This window comes from Aphis gossypii, chromosome 1 (assembly GCF_020184175.1).
Source record: "Aphis gossypii isolate Hap1 chromosome 1, ASM2018417v2, whole genome shotgun sequence".
NCBI lineage: Eukaryota > Metazoa > Arthropoda > Insecta > Hemiptera > Aphididae > Aphis > Aphis gossypii.
The window spans coordinates 42,426,391-42,448,771 of record NC_065530.1 but is presented as its reverse complement, the minus strand read 5'-3'; the positions used below and the strand labels follow the sequence as shown (position 1 = coordinate 42,448,771).

General features: G+C 28.7%; 3 protein-coding genes and 1 long non-coding RNA gene across 4 annotated transcripts; 2 read left to right on the top strand and 2 right to left on the bottom strand.

Annotated features, from left to right (window-relative positions):
• Positions 1-4,452: 4,452 nt before the first annotated feature.
• Positions 4,453-5,750, top strand: LOC114122004 (protein FAM183A-like). The gene is made up of 3 exons (XM_027984539.2): positions 4,453-4,547; positions 5,302-5,449; positions 5,570-5,750. The coding sequence occupies exons 1-3, from the start codon at positions 4,460-4,462 to the stop codon at positions 5,718-5,720; spliced, it is 387 nt and encodes a 128-aa protein (XP_027840340.1). The 5' UTR covers positions 4,453-4,459; the 3' UTR covers positions 5,721-5,750.
• LOC126550492 (uncharacterized) lies at positions 4,556-5,122 on the top strand. Its single transcript, XR_007604608.1, has 3 exons — positions 4,556-4,802; positions 4,883-4,973; positions 5,032-5,122. It is a non-coding gene; the product is annotated as an uncharacterized LOC126550492 (long non-coding RNA).
• Positions 5,751-5,920: 170 nt separating the features above from the next.
• On the bottom strand, positions 5,921-13,109 carry LOC114122003 (phospholipase A-2-activating protein). Its single transcript, XM_027984538.2, has 11 exons — positions 12,629-13,109; positions 11,014-11,207; positions 9,410-9,682; positions 9,182-9,326; positions 8,433-8,603; positions 8,012-8,146; positions 7,767-7,941; positions 6,942-7,329; positions 6,715-6,867; positions 6,371-6,642; positions 5,921-6,297 (listed from the first exon to the last, which is right to left on the bottom strand). Exons 1-11 carry the CDS (start codon positions 12,754-12,756, stop codon positions 6,010-6,012), a joined length of 2,322 nt encoding a protein of 773 aa, XP_027840339.1. The 5' UTR covers positions 12,757-13,109; the 3' UTR covers positions 5,921-6,009.
• A 2,335-nt stretch (positions 13,110-15,444) lies between these two features.
• LOC114122005 (transportin-3) lies at positions 15,445-20,793 on the bottom strand. The gene is made up of 17 exons (XM_027984540.2): positions 20,458-20,793; positions 20,171-20,374; positions 19,693-20,073; positions 19,471-19,634; positions 19,247-19,397; positions 18,830-18,976; positions 18,551-18,762; positions 18,343-18,488; positions 18,009-18,200; positions 17,839-17,939; positions 17,617-17,757; positions 17,399-17,539; positions 17,103-17,335; positions 16,892-17,048; positions 16,652-16,819; positions 16,469-16,581; positions 15,445-16,372 (listed from the first exon to the last, which is right to left on the bottom strand). The coding sequence occupies exons 1-17, from the start codon at positions 20,575-20,577 to the stop codon at positions 16,312-16,314; spliced, it is 2,832 nt and encodes a 943-aa protein (XP_027840341.2). The 5' UTR covers positions 20,578-20,793; the 3' UTR covers positions 15,445-16,311.
• Positions 20,794-22,381: the final 1,588 nt, after the last annotated feature.

Here is a 22,381-nt window from a genome sequence, read left to right as displayed (position 1 = left end):
ATAATCGTCGTTTCAAAGACGATCGTGCCAAACATAATAAAAACCGTACAAATCATGGTTTTGAAATGATTATGACATTTCGTAAATCCGTATTCCGTATATTGATTGTTTTATTCATTAAATCCATATTAACGTCAATGAATATTTTTTCTCAGTTTTGTACATTGGATGATTTTTCAGAGGATGTTCAAAACTCCGAAATATATCCCTTAATGACCCGATATCTAAATCTCGAATACTTCTTGTAAGTTGTAGATATTCCAGATAAACTGTAAACTTAGCTTAAAAATATTATTACCTCGAAACGTGTCGCCGGATCTATAATAAAATTAATTTTATTTTTGCGGTTTGGATATAAATATATGGTCAACATGAGTAAAATGCTAAGGCGTCGGGTATTTTTTTTTTTTTTTTGTAATCGAGAATTGTCCATGTCTGAATAAAGTGGACAAGGAGGACACTCCTGCGGCTATTTTCAAAATATACGCTACTGGTTAGTGGGTATCCTTTTGAGTAGACACTAGACGCGGGTACCAAACGGGTGTAAACATGCAAGAAAAAAATATATGACGAGTATATTTATTGTACCTATATTATAAGATATACCTAACCATATTTAGTTACATAACTTCTTTAAAAATTGTTTTTTTCGTAAACAATTATTTTAAACAAGTTTTACTCAGTTTTTCATGTTTATAAGTAATAGTTATCAATAATTTATTATTGTAAGTAACACATTAAAATTATATCAATTTCAGTTTTTCTACAATAAGCATTTTCCAATAATTAGTAGAATAATAACAATATACCTAATGATTTTTGTCCTGTACAAAAAGTAAATGACCGCAGACTGCTTGGCACTTGACACATAATATAAACCTAAGCCCCTTCCATTTTAATGCGGGGTTGACAACAACACTCAGCCTCAAACTTATCCTATTTTAGTGGACATGCACGACAACAACAACAAAAACAACAAAAACAATAAACATCTACAAGTATGCTACTGTATATACATCAAGTGACTCTATTTATGCTGTTTATAGCTACAATAATAATATGTACTGCAACAGAGGAGCGACAGGGTAAAAGTTTGAAAAACAAGACCTAGTAAAACAGTCGTGTTAAATTTCGCTCGCAAAAAAAAAATCTCGAGAAAATAGCCAATAGGTAATGTCGATGGCATTGACTCGATGCTATTATTGTATTTTGTATATATGTTTTTAAGAATTAAAAGGTGATCCGTTTAAATGGCACCACACAAATCATTTTCCCGAAAAAAATGTTTATTTTTGAAAAAAAACTTTCTATGTATTATAATTATGAAGTAGTATTATTTTTTTTAAATAATACCATATTTTTAATATCAGCTTTTACATATTTTAACACATAAATACGACCATTTCAATTAATTACAGTATATTGTATATTGTAGTTTTGTAGTGAACCAGGGGCTGAAAATTTTTTAAGAAAAACAATAGGTACATAGACAATCTAATATGATGGACCTTAAGGGATCACGAAACAAAATATTTTGAATTTTTTTTAATGAGGAATAATTTATTGTTTGATTTTTTTATTGTAAAACTATGAAAAATAAACATTTACGAAATACTGTACATGAAATAGATTATTAAGTAAAATTATGAATGATTCGTAACATCACACGAATATAATAATCCACAATCACGACGGCGCGGTGATGGTGACGATGACTCGCGCGATTCATCATCATGGAAAGTTTAGATGTGGTTTATGATTGTGGATTCTGAGCGGCGCGAAGAGCGTATTGGTATTTTAGCATTCGACATAGTATTAATTTTACAAAAATGATTTGATTTTCACTAAAGTAAAAATTTGTACTTTTCCTTGTGAAAAAAAAAATATTTTAAAGAAACAGAAATTGTATGTAAAACTATTTTTCATCATCCTGTATAAAAACGCTTTTGTGGGTACTATCCCTGATTTTCATATCCAACCAAACCCTGTTACATTATTTTTATTTGTAGTACCGGTATCATAATAAAATTATACGAATATATATTATATATCTATATTGAGTTCAAGTAGTTTGGATAATCTGATATTTAAATCAAATCGGAGCTGTTTATAAAAAAATAAATGCGCGCAGTGCATGTTGCATGCGTATAGGAATAAGGAATACCTCTTTTAACTGGGTGTATATTTATATAGGTACATATAAAATTGGAGTAATAGTTTTTTTTTTTTTTGAATAAGCGTGTATACATGATTCTTGCGTGAATGGCACATATTACAAAAAGCTACAAGACATATTATATTTATACATAATAATAAAATTTGCGTCACGTGCACATAACTGTCCGTATATTACCATTTAGTCATGACTTGCAAGTAGGTATACAAGTCGTCCGCAGGATTTAAATTTTAAGTGTATACAATAAAAATTTCATATTTGTTTTTTCAAACGAAATAGTTTATAACAATATAATGTTATGTTAATATTAACATATAATCTAACCTAACTAGTAGTGTATATGATATTTACGGATTGATCCAGTTTGTACTTAAACAATTTTGTCAAAACATAATATATATTCAAGTAATTTTCAATGCCATGTTAATAATTACTATTATAATTTATATGCGAATTGAGTAAGTGATCGGGTGTAACTACAATAGGTGATAATTTCGTTTAAGACACAGTACACACTACACACGTATTTTAATCAAATAATAAATATCCACCCATAATATACAACTCCTGACACACAGCACGTTTAAAGATCGCGATTTATTCAAAGGAAGGTAAGAAAACTAAATTTTACTTAAGAGTTTAGACACTAAATGGGATAGTTTAAATAACATAAATAACTAAATGAGGGAATGGTGTGAGTGCCCACAATCCCTCATCTGGAGAAAGTTTATGAACATTGTCTTATTACAATAACTCTTTTTATTCCTCTACTACAGACGCTAGACAAAACACATTTACGTAAAATCATTTTTTTTAAGTTATCTTATAATAAAATAACGTATTATACAAAAACTATAAAGAATATTTTTGATCGTATTGGTTTTATATTTTATTATTTGACTTTAAAAATACAAAAGAGCATTTTTTATGAATTTAAATAGATATAGTAAATAGCAAATTGCTTTAAATAATACTTGGATACATTTGTCAAACCCTTATAAATACTTTATTATAAGATTAGGTATTCAACAACACGAACAAAATTATACTACATAAACGTATATTGCTTATAGTGTGTGCGGGCTTGAGGAAGATTAAATAATAGACGATACGCAGATATCTTCTATAAGGTAATTAAAATCTAAAGTTCTATTTAAGTATCTCTACAGATATAGCTAGATAGCATTTTATATTACAAAAACAACAAACTACGATTATAATTTAAAAAATAATATGCGGCGTAGATATTAGTAGGTTCTTATAGATAGATATATAAAAATAAAATATAAATGCATGATGTTTTTTATTATGTCCAAGTTCTACTATAATTAGACTTTAAAATAGGTGTAAATACCACGTTGCCGTTATGTTATAGTATTTAAAAGTATACTAGGATTAATATATTAATCCGTGCTGACTGCTTTTAAATAACAGCAGTATTATAATACTAAATCGGTTGTAGATATAATGTATTAAGAGGACGCTGTACCCGCATGTGTTCTCTGTCTTATACACGTGTAACATAGTTAAAAACTGTTTTGCGCGGGAGAACTTTACTCCCTCGATATTTTAATCAAAACAACCAAAATTATAAATCCTATAGGGAAGAATTTTACCTGTGTCGTAGCGTTTTAATTTTTTTGATAACGTGAATACAATTAAAGTTATCGGTTTGAGAACTTTAGGTTTTCTTCATCTAATTATTAAAAATTATTAGTTACCACTACTAAAAAAATTAAAACGCTACAACACAGGTAAAATTCTTCTCAATGCGATTTAAAATTTTGGTAATTTTGATATAAATATCGAGGGAGTAAAGCTGTCCAGCGCAAAACAGTTTTTAATTACCTATGTTACGCGTGTATAAGACAGAGACAACACATGCGGATATAGTGTCCTAACCCCAAAACTTTTCGTCTGAATTGAGTCCGGAAAGTAACAATGGGACTATAATACATAGTATATACTACATATACTTATACTTTATAGCAAATTTAATTAACTTGAACATATTGATTGTGGTTTATAAGTTGAGGTATAGGTTTACCGTTTACAACAGAAATAGTCGTTAGCCGACAAGACAAATAGCGATCATTAAAGGAATTAGAAAAAGATGTGATTGATTGTTGTTTTGCGTAGAGAATACAATATACAACTATGGTAGCGAAGGCGACTATAATTACCATTTTATTTAATTTTGTGTTAGTTACTTTATAACAAAATTATTTATGATTTTATAAAGAAAAAAATTGTTCTATTTTTTAGTTACACGAAACACACATAATGTATGACTACACTCTTTTGGTTGAACTGTACAAAAAAGAAAAAAAATTTCAGAAAGTTTACACTACGTTTCGACCAAACTTAAAAGGTTAGTTATACGATAGACACGAAGTTCTATCAGTAAATCTTTCGCTTTAGCTTTTTTTTAAATATTATTTTATTTAAACCCTAAATCATTTGTGCATATTAAAAAATGCTTCATTTATAGATTGTACAATAAATATTAATTATAAATAAAAAAAAAAAAAAATTAGTTGTTGTGATTATGTAATCAAAGAGTTATGTAGACATTTTTCAATCAGGTTCAGAACAAACCTCTATATAATAACTCTCCTTATTGGAAGTAATTATTATTTGATTTTAGATATACTTAATAAAAGTACTTAACTTTTAACATAAGTTTAAACTCTATACTCTGTTCAGCACACAAAACGCACTTGATGGTTAACTTGAGTGCAGGTATATGACTTAGAAACATAGTAGGATTAGAGAAATATAGTGGTATGGGTGACAAGTGAGAATTTTTTTGACCACATACCGGAAAAAATTGGTCGCTGACGAGTATTTTTTAGGTTGAACAAAAGTCAACAAATAGCAGCCTATGGACAAATATTATCTGGCCAGCAGACAATAAATGTGGTTTTTCTTTTGCATTTACTTTCTTTTAATGGATAAATAATATTATATATGTACATTGAATTTTTAAAAAACCCAATAATTTTTTGAATTTTTTAAGTGGCCCTCCAAAAAAAATTTAATAGTTGACCACTGCTTTAGAACATCATCAAAATATAAGTGTATCATAATGGCTAAACTTGATGAACACAATACGTAATTTATAGCATCACCTGTAACGGGGAAATTTTATGCTTGCCATGAAGCAAATGTCAATCAAGGTGAACCAAATGACCACTACATAAAACTTTTGGCACAAGCTAAATCTTTAGGACCAAAGAACAAATTTCCTTCTCCAAAAACTGAAAATCAAAGGTGAATATTGAATTGTTCATAAAAAATAAAATGTCAATGAAAAATAATAATATATTAAACTAATAAATCTAATATATTAAAAATTTAAAGTAGCATGACACTAAACTTTTTTTTTTGTAGGTATGGGTGGTACGATAAAACTTTAATTCCACGAAAAGAAGATATTTTGATATTCCCACACGTAGAAGCTCCCGAAATTAAATTAGACATTATACTAAAACAGAATTATAAAAATGAAGTGCCATTTAGTGGAATACCTTTTAAATTGTAATAAAAGAAATTATAAAATCATAAAATAAAACTGTATTTTTTTCCGATTTGAATCATTTAGAGTTTAGACAAGACATATTTAGATTTTAGATATATAACAAAACACAATACCTATCAAAAATTATTTTTCAACATTTTTTTTTAAACAACAGAATAAACAATATTAATTTCTTTTAAAAATAAAAAATATTATACTTATAATTAATGTTTTATTAACAATTTATTTCCATTCTTACATTTCAATTTATAATAACGTATAAAATATATTTATAATATTTTTTTTTATTCAATTACTTTCTAATAATTGTCATCAAATGTTTACAACACGACAACACCTTTGATGGTTCCGAATTTGATGCCATCAGTTCAATGTAATCTTTAATTTGTTCCGACAAAGTCGGAGGATATTTTAAACATAATAAGGTACCAATAGCTACAAAACAACGGAACATTGCTTCGGGTTCAGTTAGTTTTGGACATACCATATTTATGGTGTTATTCACGGTTTGCACAGCTATTTCATCATCAGATTGTTTAATCATAACACTGAAATTCAGCATCAATGTGGCTACAGCAATCTATTAAGAATTAATGAACATTAAAATGTAAAAATTCAATTTAAAAATGAAAAGATCAATAAATATAACTCACTTGAAGTTGTTTTTGAGAAAGATTTTGATTAGATAAATTTTGAATAAGTCTTAAGAACTCTTCATAGTATTTCACTACGAGAAGTTCTCCTTTTTCATGATGCATAAGATTGCATAGACATCTAAATGCCAACATTTGATTAGTAGGCTTTTCAATATTATAAATGTGCGGTAATAATTTATCCATGATTAAATTGTTTGAACACAATAAATCATTTACATGCTTATTACGTACAGCCAGTCTTGTAATATCCAATATAGGAAATAAAATATCTTAAATGAAACATTATTTAGTACAACAATATAAACATATGTTATATTATAATGTATAAACTAATTATTTACCATTGGGCCAATCAAGTAAGCTAATTAGTATCTTTATAGTACCATCGTCAGGATCAATATTTTCATCACAAAGTTTCACAAGAGAATTAAGTTGACTTTGGTTGAGCTTATTAAATGAGTCGCCTGCTTTTTTATTAAATTCTTCAATCTTACCTAAAATAGATAACAATTAAATAAATTAAATATTATAAAAAAAAAATATTTTAAATATTTATATCTTTACTTACTTAAAATGGTTGTAGTATTAGCTTGATCGAATTTTAAATAATTAGTTTGAGGGAAAAACTTGTTGTAACCTGAAGATACTTGACCTAACTGTTCAGTAAAATGGTTTTGACCATTCGTTCCAGATGAAGAAGTATCGTTACTTGGCGGTACATACCTAGCAGCTCCAGTATAAGGATCTACATAACCTTGGCTAGCAGGTAGTGGCTGAGGATTAACTTTTGAATTTGAAATTATAAAGTTTGCCACAGTTTCTAAATAAGATTGTGGTAAATTGTGTTTATGTATAAATGCTTGAGCTACCACCCAAGGATCTTCATTTTTGTTAAAAGGTAATTTAAGAGGGGGTTTACCATCTTCTATATCAACGTTCCATACAAAATCATACTCCTATAAATTATAATAAAATTTAAAAACTTAAAATAATTATGAAAAATACATGGTTATTCAAAATGATTTGTACAATTTCAAATGCTTATATTTTTTTTCATTTTTAGGTTTAGAGACTTAGAGTAATATATAATACATAAAATAAAAGAATAATATTTAAAATGGATTTAATGATACCAATAAATGTTTTACATGGTTTCCCTTTGTCACATCAACAACCTCAAGTCAAAACGTTAATTAATTACATACATATTATACATCTGTCAAAATTGACTGTGTTCATTTTTAGCTCCTTTTTGATTGTTGATAATATAAGTACATAATATACAGTATCATTTACATATCTCCAAATATGTAAGATCAGGTGACCCAGGAAGCCAGGTGTAAAGTATCGGATGATTCATTTCCAATAGCACTATATTAATAGTTTAACGTACCTTTCCTTCATGCATGTTTTTATCTGGATCAGATGCACTTAAAACATCTCCAACTTTATCCCATTTACATTCATTTGATAACCACTTATAACAAATAGGTTTTCCATTTTCATTAACCATTATTATTTGGCCATCACTCTTTCCAGGTTTATACAGTATTTCTGGTCCAGGTAAACTATTAAATACATAAATGAAATAAAATTGATTGTTTAATAATTTAATAATACAATTAATATAAAACATACCAATCAACTTTAATACCACCAACTTCTTTTTGTGCCTCTTGGTTAACATTATCAACTTGTTCTTGGAATGCTGCTTGGACTTCATTTGTAGCTTGTCGGTTTGAATCTGCACTGAATATTCTTATTAAACCATCACTAACAAACAAGAAATATAAGACAATATATTTTTAATTTTTTTTATTACAATAATTAAATTATTTAGAACATATTATTACATTTATTGTTTTAAGAAGTTATTTGAACTGAAATATTTTAAATGTACTAATGTGTTTGCTCATCAAAAGAAGAAAATATTTATTAATTATGGAGCAAGACATATTAATTGTTAATATTAACAACACTTTACTATAATTCAATTTAGCTAAATGATAGTTAATTATTTTAAGATGCAACACTAAAAATGTAATTAAAACATATATACCTAGAGCCAATAACAATATCTGTATTTGGAAGAATAGCTACAGCCCATATACTTTGTGCTGGTTGTAGTATAACTTGTTGTTCAGAACTTTGCCAAACATTTAGGTATCTATCTTCTCCACCAGTTACAACTAATGAATTAGTCATATCGGTTCCACAGAAAACACTTAAACTATATAAGAATTTATTAAATATATAAAAACATATATAACAAGAAACAAATTTTAATAACTATTACAAAACACTATTATTAAGATTAAAAAACTTATTATTATGCCACTGTGAAAATATTAGTTTACAGAAATCAAAACTTATTTTCTATCAACATTAACATCTGAATGGATTCAGATTAGTAAGTGCAAAGAAACCATGTTCTTTCAATGTATAAAATATTTACGTCATCTATACTCTATTCCAAATAAGGGTAAAAGAAGTGTGGCGTGCAATTGCAAAAATAACGTGATCTACTGGTACGTTCAGCACTGTGATACAAGCAGAAGAGTGTGATGTTATTCTTAGATCACATGTCAATGATAAAAATTAATATTACTCTAAACTTACACATTAGACAGTGAGCAAAGCTGCTGAATAAATAAGTGATAGTGATAGATTTTTTAAAGTAGGAATACAATACGGTAACCAGTTTTGATAGTTGCAGTTGTCCCTCTTATTGGAATAGAGAATAGTAAGAATAGATAATATGATATTTTAACCACAAATAATAAAATATTTAAGTTTCTAATTATTTACCTATAAATATAGCTAGGATGACCATAAAATGTTTCTAAACATTCACCAGTTACTGCACTCCAACGTTTTACCGTAGCATCATTTGAACATGACAGAAATTCATTATCCAATAAAACTGCTAAATCTCTAACACAGTCAGTATGACCTAAAATAAAATAATATATTCATAATTTACAATTAACAATTAACAAAATCTGAATATATGACAATAATAGTAATATATATTACCAGTTAATTTTTTTATAGCAACAGATGAATTTTCTGGATCACCATTTAAAATATTATGTATAAGTAAAGTTTTATCTGCTGAACAAGTTATGACTTGATTTGTAGGTAGTTGTATTGAAGACCAAACAGCTGCTGTATGTCCTTTAAAAATTGTTAGCAATACTGGCTGATAAGTATGATCAGAATTGACTCTTATTTTCCATAGGCGTGCTTTCATATCCCATGAAGAGGTTATAAATGTATTAGGTAATATACCAGGAATAATTTTACACACTAAAATATACGAAGGAAAACAAATAAGATTTTGTTTAATATATAATTTATACATAAATATTTTAATCAATAACTTCTGTTGATCAGAAATTAAATTTAAAAATTGTTTCATAATCCCACTTTTAGATGGATTTTCATTGGTTAACATAAGAACTAAATTTTAATGTTTGGGATTCTATAAAAATCCTAGTTTGATGTTATGTATATATAATCTGTTCAGAATGAGATCATACCTCGGCAGCAAGCAACCAGTTTTCATCACCGACGATCAGACGTTTCCCCCACCTATAGTGAGACAATAATTCTGATAAAGCTCATGAGTCATGAGGCTAGCGCTGCAGAATGAAGCCACGCCAATGCGCACAAGTTGACCATCGAAATACGATCTCATTCTGAACAGAGTATAAATATTATGTTGACTTTTCCAGTCCTTAAAATCATTGGTATTCTTGTCGTATGAGGTCTACCATGTACAGGAGAGAATCCAGAAATTTATCAAGGGGGGGGGGGGAATACAATACTTAATGGTGAATATAACTAGTATTTCTCACAAGTAACAATGTAATAAATCTGTATATAATAAGCTCAAGGGGCTATTTATTCTATTACCCCCCTTTGGATCCACCACTGATCATGCACTTATATTTAATTAAAATACTCGTATCATTACAGCTAAGTATATAGAATATAATAAATACCTAAAAAAATAATTATCAGAAATTATGTATTATGTATTATGTATTATGTATTTTAATTTATAATATGATTGATATCTCTTAAAAAACATTCAAATTAGCCGTTGCTCATCTTTATCATTTTTCTACCATGGTTTTGCTAAAAAACTTTGAGTACAAATTTAAATAAATCAGATTTCCTTTAAAAACGTATAAAAGTATTTTTATCAGACTGAACAATTAAATTGAAATTTATAACAAATAATTAACATAATTATAAAAACTTTGATTAGGATGAAGTTTAATCGTCACTGGTGTCGACTTGATGGAGATGATTCATATGAGTATATTATACGTAGTAGAAGACAAGTGTATGGTAGACCGCATACAACACAAATAATAAAATATTTTTAATTTGTTCGAAGCAGTATAACTTTTAAAATAATTTTTCTTAATTTCTATTTGGCATTTAAAAATCAGCAACATTACAAAGCTTGAAAAGTTGTTATTACAATTACATTATCTATAATAATTAATTTAATAAAATTAATATTATGATAAATGTCTAATTAAAATATATTTATACATTCATAATACATTCCTCGCTATGCTATACATTTAAAAGATAAGATGCTTCAATTTTTAAATTTATCTCACCAGTATTTGTATGACTAGTATTCAAAAAAACTGGTGCTGATGATTCAGGAAAAAATCCACACATAAATGTGTCGTTACCGCCAGTTAAAATAAGACCATTTGGTAAAATATCAGATTTTTTTAATATTGCGACTGATACTACATAGTTAGTATGGCCTTTGAATGTTTGAACTTCAGTGAATCCAGCATTTTCACTGAAATTAAAAAACACAACACAAATAAATATTATGCATTGAATTTATTTATCTAGATACATCGGATATTTTTATAAAAATAAAATAATACCCTCAATAATCGTGTGTATAGTACATAACCAATATAATATTTAGTTAAAATGTTGCTGATTCCGCAAAACAAGGGTATACAAAAGGTAATATTATTCAGCTTGTATAAAAAAAAAGAAATATACTTTTCTAATGAAGAAAATTCTATTTAGATGAATATATTATAAAAATGTTATGATAAATTTAGAATTGAATAATAAAGAGTAGTTCATATTTAAATAAAAAAAAAAAAACTAAAGTGTATCTACACTACATGCAGATACATTGGTACATGTATATGTCTTGTTTCTACTGAATATAGTTGACATAAGAATGTCAATGTCAATTTGGTATTAGAATAAAAAAAAAAATAGTAAAGATAAAAATAGTTAGATTAAACTAATAATATAATATATTTTTTTTTTTTGTTATTATTTTTTTTATACATTTTTACATAGCAACCGGTTGCTATAAACAATCGCCGTCTCAAATGGTAACATTCTTAGTGTCGGACAAATTAACAGAATGACCCCCTGCCATAAGACATATACATGTCAATAAATGTTTAAAGGTGAATAACTTAAAATATAAATCTATAATTTCAGCTTTATATAATATGTCATATGGTTTAGAAAAATTTCTAACTATAATCTTAATGTTAATTTAGTTTGATTTTGAATTTTTAACAACTATTAACTATACTTACCTATATGCTATTGTTTACCTTCAATAATAATTAAAAATAATAGTAAAATATTCAAGTATAATAAAATGTATTTAATTGTATGGATAAAATTAGATTCATCCACTGTGAATGGAATATAAATACATGAAAAATTACTAAATTGATATAATATTAAATGTAGTGTTTGAATTGGGAAATATTAGAAGAGGTATACAAACATAATATTATAACACATATATATGCATACCCGAATAGGTACTTTTTCTTTTTTGTGTTTGAACCGACAACCGCGTATTACTTCCGCGGACCGGAATAAGTACCAAAATTGTTTAATAATTACTTAGAAATTAGAATATAATTTGAAGAGGCACGTCTAAATACTTATCCATCCTTCTCCAATTAAAAATATAGTACTTATTGTAACAGTTAAGAGAGAATTAATAGCTGATATTCGGCTAATAGCTAAACATCTTACTCAACTTAGGTATACTCTTATCGTAGGTAAGAGACAACCAGAGAAAACAAAGAAATCAAAATAACTGTTAACTAGGCTCATTTAGAAGACGAATCGAATATTTCAAGGGGTATAGAATTCGAACCGGTAAATTATTAACACGACGAGGGGGTGATCCAAAAACTTAAAAAATAGCATTTATTGAAATATTACCTGTTCGGTTTCCAAAGTCTGGCAGTCTTGTCTCTAGATGCGGATACAATGTAACCGTCAGATCCGGTGGCCAGTCCGCGGACATCCAATACGTGTCCATAGAGGACGGAACTAAGTTTGTACGCCATAAAGCCGACAAGAATTCGGAAAACCAACGATATTGATCAACGTCGGGGTTTTGTGAAAAGCCGACGACGACGACGACGATGACGACAATAATAACGATTTTCAAAATGTAATAAATGTTTGATGTGCCCCGGTACCGGTACCGTATCAATAATATTAAAAAAAAATTAATAATATCCCATCTAAGTATTGTATTAAAACAATAATAATAATAATAATAATAATAAATGTGAATCATTTACCGATACAAAGTGAAAAACGTTTGTTTTTGTTATCATTAAACATCGTTCAGGAGTTCTCAAAACGCTACAAATTACATTTTACAGATTTTAAATTGCATCTACAGCATAATCAGCACATTGCACACTGCACAGTGCACTACAACTGCACTATAATCCGCGACATGAAAACTGGCCCCTGTGTACCGCGACCCGTTACTGCTTCCCTACCCGTTAGCCATGGGTTCTCAACCTATAACGCATACTGTTTTGGCTGTCGCAGTGCTGCTCGTAATGTCATATTACGGACCCCTGCGGCGAAACAGCCGCTTGGTTCGTGACGGTCAGGGGCCACTTTTCGTGTCGCCGACTATAGTGCAGTACAAATGCACTATGCACACCACATAATACTTATGTATATATGGCCTATCGCCTATGCATTATGCAAAACAATGAAACCGTCCATTATAAATTGCCGTCAAATGCCCGATGAGCATTTGATAAAGAGTTTCGCTTTTAAGATGGAGATAGTTCAATTCAATTAATGATTGAAGTAACTCTCACTGGTGAACTTGAATGAGCACTAGGCACTATAAATTATAAAAAAAAAACTTTGTCAGTTGCCATTACAAGAGTCGAATATGGTACCTACATCACAGAATATAATAATAATATAAAAATTATAAATGGCGATTGATATTTATAGTTTATAGTCTTTTCAACGGTTACGGTCAGCGACCGATATATTCCATAATCAACGAAATTTATTTAGAGTGCTGCCGCGACCACTTCGAGTTCCGACGTTAATATATTATATACAAATATTACAAATAATATTAGACGTTGAAAAATTTAAAAATAATCCGCTCGAGTAGTGGGATGTGGTATGATATCTAAAATTAGATTAAAAATAAACCGAAAAGTTCCAATCCAATTATTGTATTCAATTTTCATCTTTTATTAATTATTTCTATTTTATTGAACAGGGGAGTGAGGACAGTAAACTAAGTTAACACATGCATTTTTGAATTTGTTGGTGAAATCACAGAAAATTCTGTGGTGAAATAATATTGTAGTAGATAGTGATTACTGATTACATACAGAATAAAAATCGTGTAAATTTATTAGCTGTCGATGATTGTTACCTATTCGATACCAATAAATTTAATATTTATATTCGAAATTTCAAGGTGGATATTATATACCTATTTGGCCACTTATTTTATAGGTATAGAATTGCATAAATCGCATTGCGTTTTTACTATCGTGCTTGATTCACTGATTCTGACGAGTCACGACTCATAAACAGTATTAAATTTAACATTTTAACGTGTTTTATTTAAGATTAATTATTAATAATACTTAAGGTTTAGGTAAGAATTTGAATACTATCTATAGAAGAGATTTAATGACAATTTTTTAAATAATTTCATCTTAATAAATGGCGAAGAAATAAAACTATTATTGGCTTTAGAAAGGAATTTGACTCACACGAAGAAGATTTTAATAATATCAAAATTATTATTATTTATATCTTTTGTTAAATAACAAAAGTAAATAATTTATATTTCCCACAGATATATAAGCATACATATTGTATGTTTATATATCTGTGATATTTCCTATTAAAACCACCATAGAAAATCACGGCTTTAGACATAACCACGGACTAAGATATACTATATAAAGTATATCTTAGTCCGTGGACATAACATAGATATATTATAAATAAATTATATAGCCGTGATTAAAGCTGGTTTCACGGGGGCACGAGGCGGTTTATTTTGTCCATGTTTAATTTTTAATCACGCAGTGACACACATGAATAGATTCAAACATAATATATGTAGGCTCTCTAGATTTCTTTATTGTCAATAAATAAATTGCTAGTTTTTTCATAGAAATAGAAGTAAATACATTTTGAAGGAAGACTTTTCCATTTAACATTGTTACCATTTTTACAATGATTGTTTTTCGGCTTATTATTCAATTAAATTTTCAATAAATTTATTTATCCTAATATTACTTCTCTGAAATTCAATTGTTTTCTATTGCCTTGTCTGCGACTCGACCTCTTTCAATAATTTAGAAAACTGTCAATTGTTTAAGGCACGAGATGTTATGAAATTTATGGTTTTTGTTTCTATAATTTCCATTAATTTTTAAGTTTTATACACACTTCTTGCTTCTTTGTATATAATACAATGGAAGTTGATTATAGAATGCAAAATTTCATTAGAAAAAAATTTAATAACTCCGTTATCATATTTGAAGCCTCATCAGTAGTTATTGAAACAATATTTTGAATATTTATTTTTAAATTTATAAACTTTATGTATCTTATTTATAATATCAAGACCAGTTTTTTTTTTAAACTGTTGAGTGTGTTACTAAAAGAGTGACATATATATCAAAAGTTCACCATCTTTGGATTATAAATTATAATGTTTCAAAAATACATAGTACACACTGTATTGGTAAACAATACAAACACATTTATTGGAAACGGTCATATGCACATCATACACAATAGGTCTACAGTTTTGAATATTTCTTAGTTCTTTAAGTTTATGAAATGTGCTCCAATACCGCAGTGACATAAATATACTCTTGAAGTAACAAAGATTTTCAGACAAAACATTCCTATCATCCATAGCATTCTACGGATTAAGTAGGAATTTAAATAAATCAGTAAAATGATATATTATAATACATATTTTTGGTAGTTAAATAAATAATACAGTAATACAATATTCTTATGAATTTTAAAAACAAAAACTTTAATTACAATTAGGTATTCAAACTATATACAATGGTCAATTTAAAGACTGAGATAGATATTGCTACCTCTCACTACTCTATGGATAAACTTTTCAGACAAAAAAATCAACCTGGATGTTTATTGTTGAAGTAGAGGCAAGAGAAAAATACTATTTTTAAAATTGAACATTTTGTTAGATATCTAAAAATTATATTTTTGCACAATGTTCAAATATTAAAGAATAAAAATTATTTGATTTATTTATTTTAGTAAATAAATAAAAGTAAACTACTGGATATCCCTTGTACTTTACTCAATAATAAACATTTCACACAAAAGGTAAGTGAAAAATGTTCAACCAATGATCATTTATTTATACACAATAATTAGTTAGTATATTAACTATACTGCAATTAATAGTGATTTAAAATTGACCATAAACTTACGTTTTTTTTCACAACTATAAGCACAATCAAATGGGGTGAATTATTACAAATTCAAAACAAAATGATTTAAATAGCAAGGTCAAAAACTGAATAACATTAAAACATTTTAATATATATTAATTAAAGTCAACACTACCGAAAATACCGCGAAAATTCCCGTAATGAACGACATAGCTCTCCATCATTTTCATAACTAAAAGAAGGCATATTTAAATTATTTTTACATTAAGTAAACCTATAAAAAATTATATATTTGTATTTAGTCTTTTATATATTTTGGAATATTTACCTATGAAAAGAGTTTAAAAATTGCAAACACTGTTCATTTGTTGCAGTAACTAAACCAGCAGAGTTTTGTTTTGGTAATTTTTCAACAGCTCCACTTAACCAACTTAATGTTTGCTATATAAATATAATAGGATTTAGAAAAAAATCATCTATTTATAAAGTTCATACAAAAATAAATTCTTACAACTTTATCATAAGCCATCAGTTCAATAATCACATCTATCACATCAGGTAACATGTATGATTGAAGTGAGAAAACACTCGCTTGAATTAAATTGTCAATCAATTGTTCACCAATTGAATTTATTATTGAGGTAACATATTGTCTACATTCTTCATTGTTTACATTGTCCTATAAACATCATATTATTTTTCAAATATCAAATATGCTTCTTAAAAATAATATTAGAAATAAATCATTTACTTTTCTTGATTTTCCACATAATAATAAGTCTAATAGAAATTTCATAACAGATGCATTAGCTTCTTTATGGTCCAATGAAACAGCAGTTATACTGCATCTTATGATCACTTCAAGTACCGGGGATTGAAGAAAAGGCATAGGGAGTTTTTGAATAAATCTAAAAAAAAAGTTATTATTTTTTTAAATATTAAAATCTTGATTTCCTTTTTACCTGCACGCTAATCGAAAGAAATCATCAACGGTATCTGGATAGTTTCTGAGCCCATCTTTTTCACTAAATAATCGGAATGCCGGTTCAATAAACGCATCTATCATTTCTAATAGGAGTGAGTGACATTGTGTCATAACAAGTGGGTTGTCGTATTTGGAACCATATTCGTCAACCAAAATTGAACCGATATAAAGATAACAACTGTGATGATGCTCTTTATATAAATATGCCATCTACATAATATAATAATTGTATAAAAAATAAATATATTTTATTTCCTAATAAAATATACTTACTTGTTGAGCAACTGGTGCTAAAAGTGCAGTTGTTGATCGACTAACCAATCTAATCATAAATCGAAGACACCGACAAAAATGTTCCGTGATACGTGAGTCGGTTTTATATCTAGTGCATATTTTAGACATAGATGGCCACATCTAACCAAAATATTATCATATACCATTAAATAAAATAGGTAATAAAAAGAAAATTTAGAACTTATATTAAAACATACTTCAACAATAGCAACTACACAAGGGTCTTTTTCATTATTTGATTTGGTAGCTAAATGTCTTAAAATTGCTGACAAACGATCCAACCAATATATTGGGTCTGAAGAAGTATTAGTCTCAGGAACAGTTTTTTCTGATGTAGACTATATAGATGTATAAAATGACACAATTAAATAATTATATTATTTAATAAAATATTTATATTAGATAAACAAAAAATTTACCTCAACTAGAGCTAATAATGGACTTAGTTGTCTCCCACAAATTTCTTTAATTGCTTTGTAAACATGTTCTTCAGGCACTTCAGCAACAATCACAGCAACACCTTTAATAGTTAACGAAAATAAAAATTAACCAACAGAAATTATTAATTAATAGATAATTTATTACAGACCTTTTAATAAGCCAATCGCGACATCATTGGGTAAATTCAGCATATCAACCACTTTTAGGATTTCAATTAGTCCGCTGAGATGTTTAACCATGTGATGTCGACAAGTAGTACAAATACTATGTAAAGATTTTGCTGTGACTGCAGCAAGATTAGGTTGGCGTAAACAATACTGTAGATAATTCAATATTGGTTCTGAAAATACAAAATATATTAAAATGATAAAATAATTTAAGTTCAATATTATTTTTTAGATAATGTAATTTATTTATCATTAATTTTTCATTATTAGTTTATAGATAATTTTCTAAATATGTAATTGTTAACTATTAAATACCTAATGTTTCTGAATGTTGTTCATGTGATATCCATTCGCATAATTCTCCTAACAGCATCACTGAAGTGTATCTCATGTTTATGTGAGCAGTTTCTGGCATATTTAGTATAGCCTCAACCACTTTAGGAACAACTTCATTCTCATGACTATATGAGTTATAAACAATAAAAATTACATTGTTTGAAATGAGTAATTAATAGTGACTTACGGCAATATATTCCTAGCAATGGCTTGCATAATAAACAGTGCTGCTTCCATTTGATCCCAAGTAACATTAGACACGGAAGCTGTTTGTAAGAGCATATACATTTGTTGAAATACAGCTGATGAACTGACTATAAATACTACATCTTTAATCAAATCAGAACATTTCATTCTGAAATCTGCAAAGTCTTCTGTGCTCTCATCTAATAGACCTTCCTGAAATGTAATAATTTGCATAGAAGTAACAAATTACCAAATTAAATTAAAATCAATCAAAACTCACATGATCTGTGTCAATCATACAGTGTTTATATAAGGCACCAATTAGTTGCTCAAAATATGGTTTAAACATTTCAGTTAAAACAACATTATTTATTTTATATAATTCTTCGGATAATCTAAACCATAGATTGAATGTTATTAATAAAACCTGAAAAAAGTGATAAATTTAAATGTTTTAAACATGTCATAAAATATAAAATTGATGATTCATCAGATTTAAAACTGAGAAAACTTTTAAAAAAAATAATGTTATTAAAAGTAACTATTAGTAAGAAATATTAATATTTGACTAAAACCATAATTTATAATGAATTTGACCAAGAATAAAATTGATTTAATAGCCAATTATAAGTATAAAACATTTCGTTAATAACACATAATTCTATTAATAGTTACATTTTAAACATTATCCATTTACCTCATAATCATGATGGTTTGCACATAAAATAACCAATTCTAATGCTTTAATAGAGAAATGTGGAAGACCATTAGATCCTAAGCTTTTGTTTACCATAGTCATTACTAGAGATTCTGCTAATTCAGTGAATATTCTACAGTAATTAACAGTTCTGTAATCAAATTAACATGATATTAAATATAAATTTACATTTATCAGATTGATCATGCAAATATGCAATATACCGATCCAAGTCTTCACTAGTAACTGACATCATGTAAGCCTGCTCTAATCTACTAACTGAATTTATAATTTCTATCTGTATTTCATCTTGATTGTTATTATCTTCTAGATTCTGAAGGAATGCAATCACTGCATCTGCAGCTGCTTCTTGAATCATATTACATCCCTATAATGAAAATAAATATATTTACATACTTTTCTTAATCAAAACATTAAATCATTACATCAAAACTACACAACACATTAAACGCATTTGATAGCACATTGCTATGCCACACTTGTGATAATGACACACTTCTGATGTTCAACCATGATGCAAAACACTTGTAAGATCGAATTTTGATGCGATTATTATTTGCTTCAGATGTCAAGCACAGCTCTAATAGTTGATTAACAGCTGGCAAGTTATCACTAAATTCAGCATAAATTTCAGATCTACGATTAGCACCCAAACGCAATGTTCGAGAATTGACTTCTTCTGGTAACACAGTTAACAACTCTAATATGAAACATGTTTTCAGTGAATTATATCGTGAAGCAATATCTACAGCAGCGTTTTTCCACGAACCCATTTGAAGAGCTAAGTGTGCCAATGCAACACACAACTAAAACACAAACAATAAACATGTTTCATTTGAGTACACAAAAATGTTAAGAAATAAATCAAAATATAATACTATGTATTTAAAGCTTAGGAGATACCTGTGTAGCAATTACACCGTCAGTGGTATCATCTAATTTAGACAAATGATTCAATAGGGCATCTCGTAATGATGCATGTGAATCTTGAGGTAGTTCATGGAAGGAATTTTGTAATTTAGAGCGCATAGTTTGTGCCGCTAAATAACACGAGTTCAGGTCCACTTTCCTGGCCAACAGTTCGTCAGCAATTTTCCAAGCGTATACCTGATGCGGTGAATAAAATATGATGAATTATAATTTCAGTCATACTGCAGTATCTGCGAGTATCTGGTCGACGGGTCACATACCGATTTCTGCATTTCGTTAAGCCAGTTCGAAGCTCGCTGCTTTTCGGCGGGGTTGGTGTTTTGGTTGTAGAGCGCGTAAATAGCTTCATACACAGTTTCTATCGAAGGCGAGTCTTCCATTTTCAGCGGGTAAATATTATGGGCGTGAAAGAGTAAGCTGTGTTTTTTTTTTAAATTTATTATTATATTTAAAAATCACATAATAAAATTGAGTGCTAATCTAAATAAAAAGACTATGAATGAACAGTATGAATTTAGTTGCTATTAGTATTAGGTACAAAGTTGTTGTAGTACCTAAGTAAAAAATATAATTCATAACATTTGTTTGATGTTTATAATATCGAAAAATGATAAACCGAAACGTGTGATAGCGGTATTGGCATGGAAGAGACAAAATGCAGGTGCCCCCGGGACGGGACCGCGATCGGTCGAATTCGGTTAACGGACGCCTAGATCCCCTACATTGTAGATCCTCTATTGCCAATTAGATCCCCAATGTCCATTTGATCCCCGTGTCAAATAGATCACAAAATTAAATTAATATTAACACAAAATTATGGCCATCGTTTCTTAGCCCTGCGACCTACCTTAGGTGGTACTGTTGCATAGCAAATCGAAGGATATTTTCGATTTGAATGTCACTCTCGAGCGCAGCGAGCGAGTGGCCACTCTGGCCCTTAATTCCCTTTGAAAATTTTATGTTGGCAATAGATTTTATGCCTATATTATTATCCTTAACATTTTTGGACTACCGATCCCCCGACTACTAAGCATAAAGTAATTACTCTATGCTATACTAGAGTCTAGAATTACCAGATACACTGACAAATGACAATATCTAGATACCCTGGCGTCATTTTGATCACAGGGATCTATGTGATACGTCACCGTCGAATTCGGCCACCTATAATTTAAGAAAAAAATAATAATTAAATGAAATGGTCGACACTGCGCGGAAAAAACCATATACTAAAATTCGTAAAAGTAAAAGTCGACTTATGATTTATTATCTAATATACACAGAGATGCTGTATTTTTTTGTAGTATACTTGCACTTCTTCATAGTGTATACCTATGAACGATCGTCGCGATCCGGTGGATGTCCCGGGGATGACTGCAGCGACTGCGGTTCGAATTCGCAACTCGCTAAGAAAATTAGATGGATCCAAAAACCTGTAGTGTACCCATACTCCATATTTCGGAGAGTGATCAAATGCCCGTCTAGAGGCGTCTAGAAAACGGTCGATTTCACATTTTACCTGCAGCTACACGGCTACACAACTTCAGTCTTCAATAATACACTTAATTAGTGTTTTCATAATTTTAACCGCCCAAGTTAAAGTGTTCCTTAAACTTTTAAATTTTCTTTTAGAATTACTAAAACTATAAGCTATACTTCCAAGCTATAGGATAAATTCTAAAACTCATAAGTAGCTTGCTTGCTGAATACCTGCAGTGGTGTACGCAGAATTCGTTTATGGGGGGTGTTACCATTTATGTATATGTATAGAATGTTATTAATGTAATATTTCAAAAAACAATTATTCCTACATGTTTCAATTCCGGAGAGGGTTAAACCCAATAAACCCCCTTCCTCCGTCGGTACGCCACTGCTGAATACCTATAGTAGTACACTAATATAGTATGACACCGACCATTCAATATAGTCAAATTATCTAAGGGGTTGTATGGGTTGAGCAAATATGTGTGCATTAACTAGTAAGTGATTATTAATCATTAGTCATTATTTATTAGTGTATCAGTGTGTTTGTAAATTAAATAGCGGAGTGTTTTCGCCCACATGTGTTTGCGCAGTAGATATGTCAATAGACAATAACTATAACACACTACATAAATATTAATTATTTTGTGTTTTTATTTTTCATGATCAAAAGTATCAATCTTTTGCTAAACATATAATACA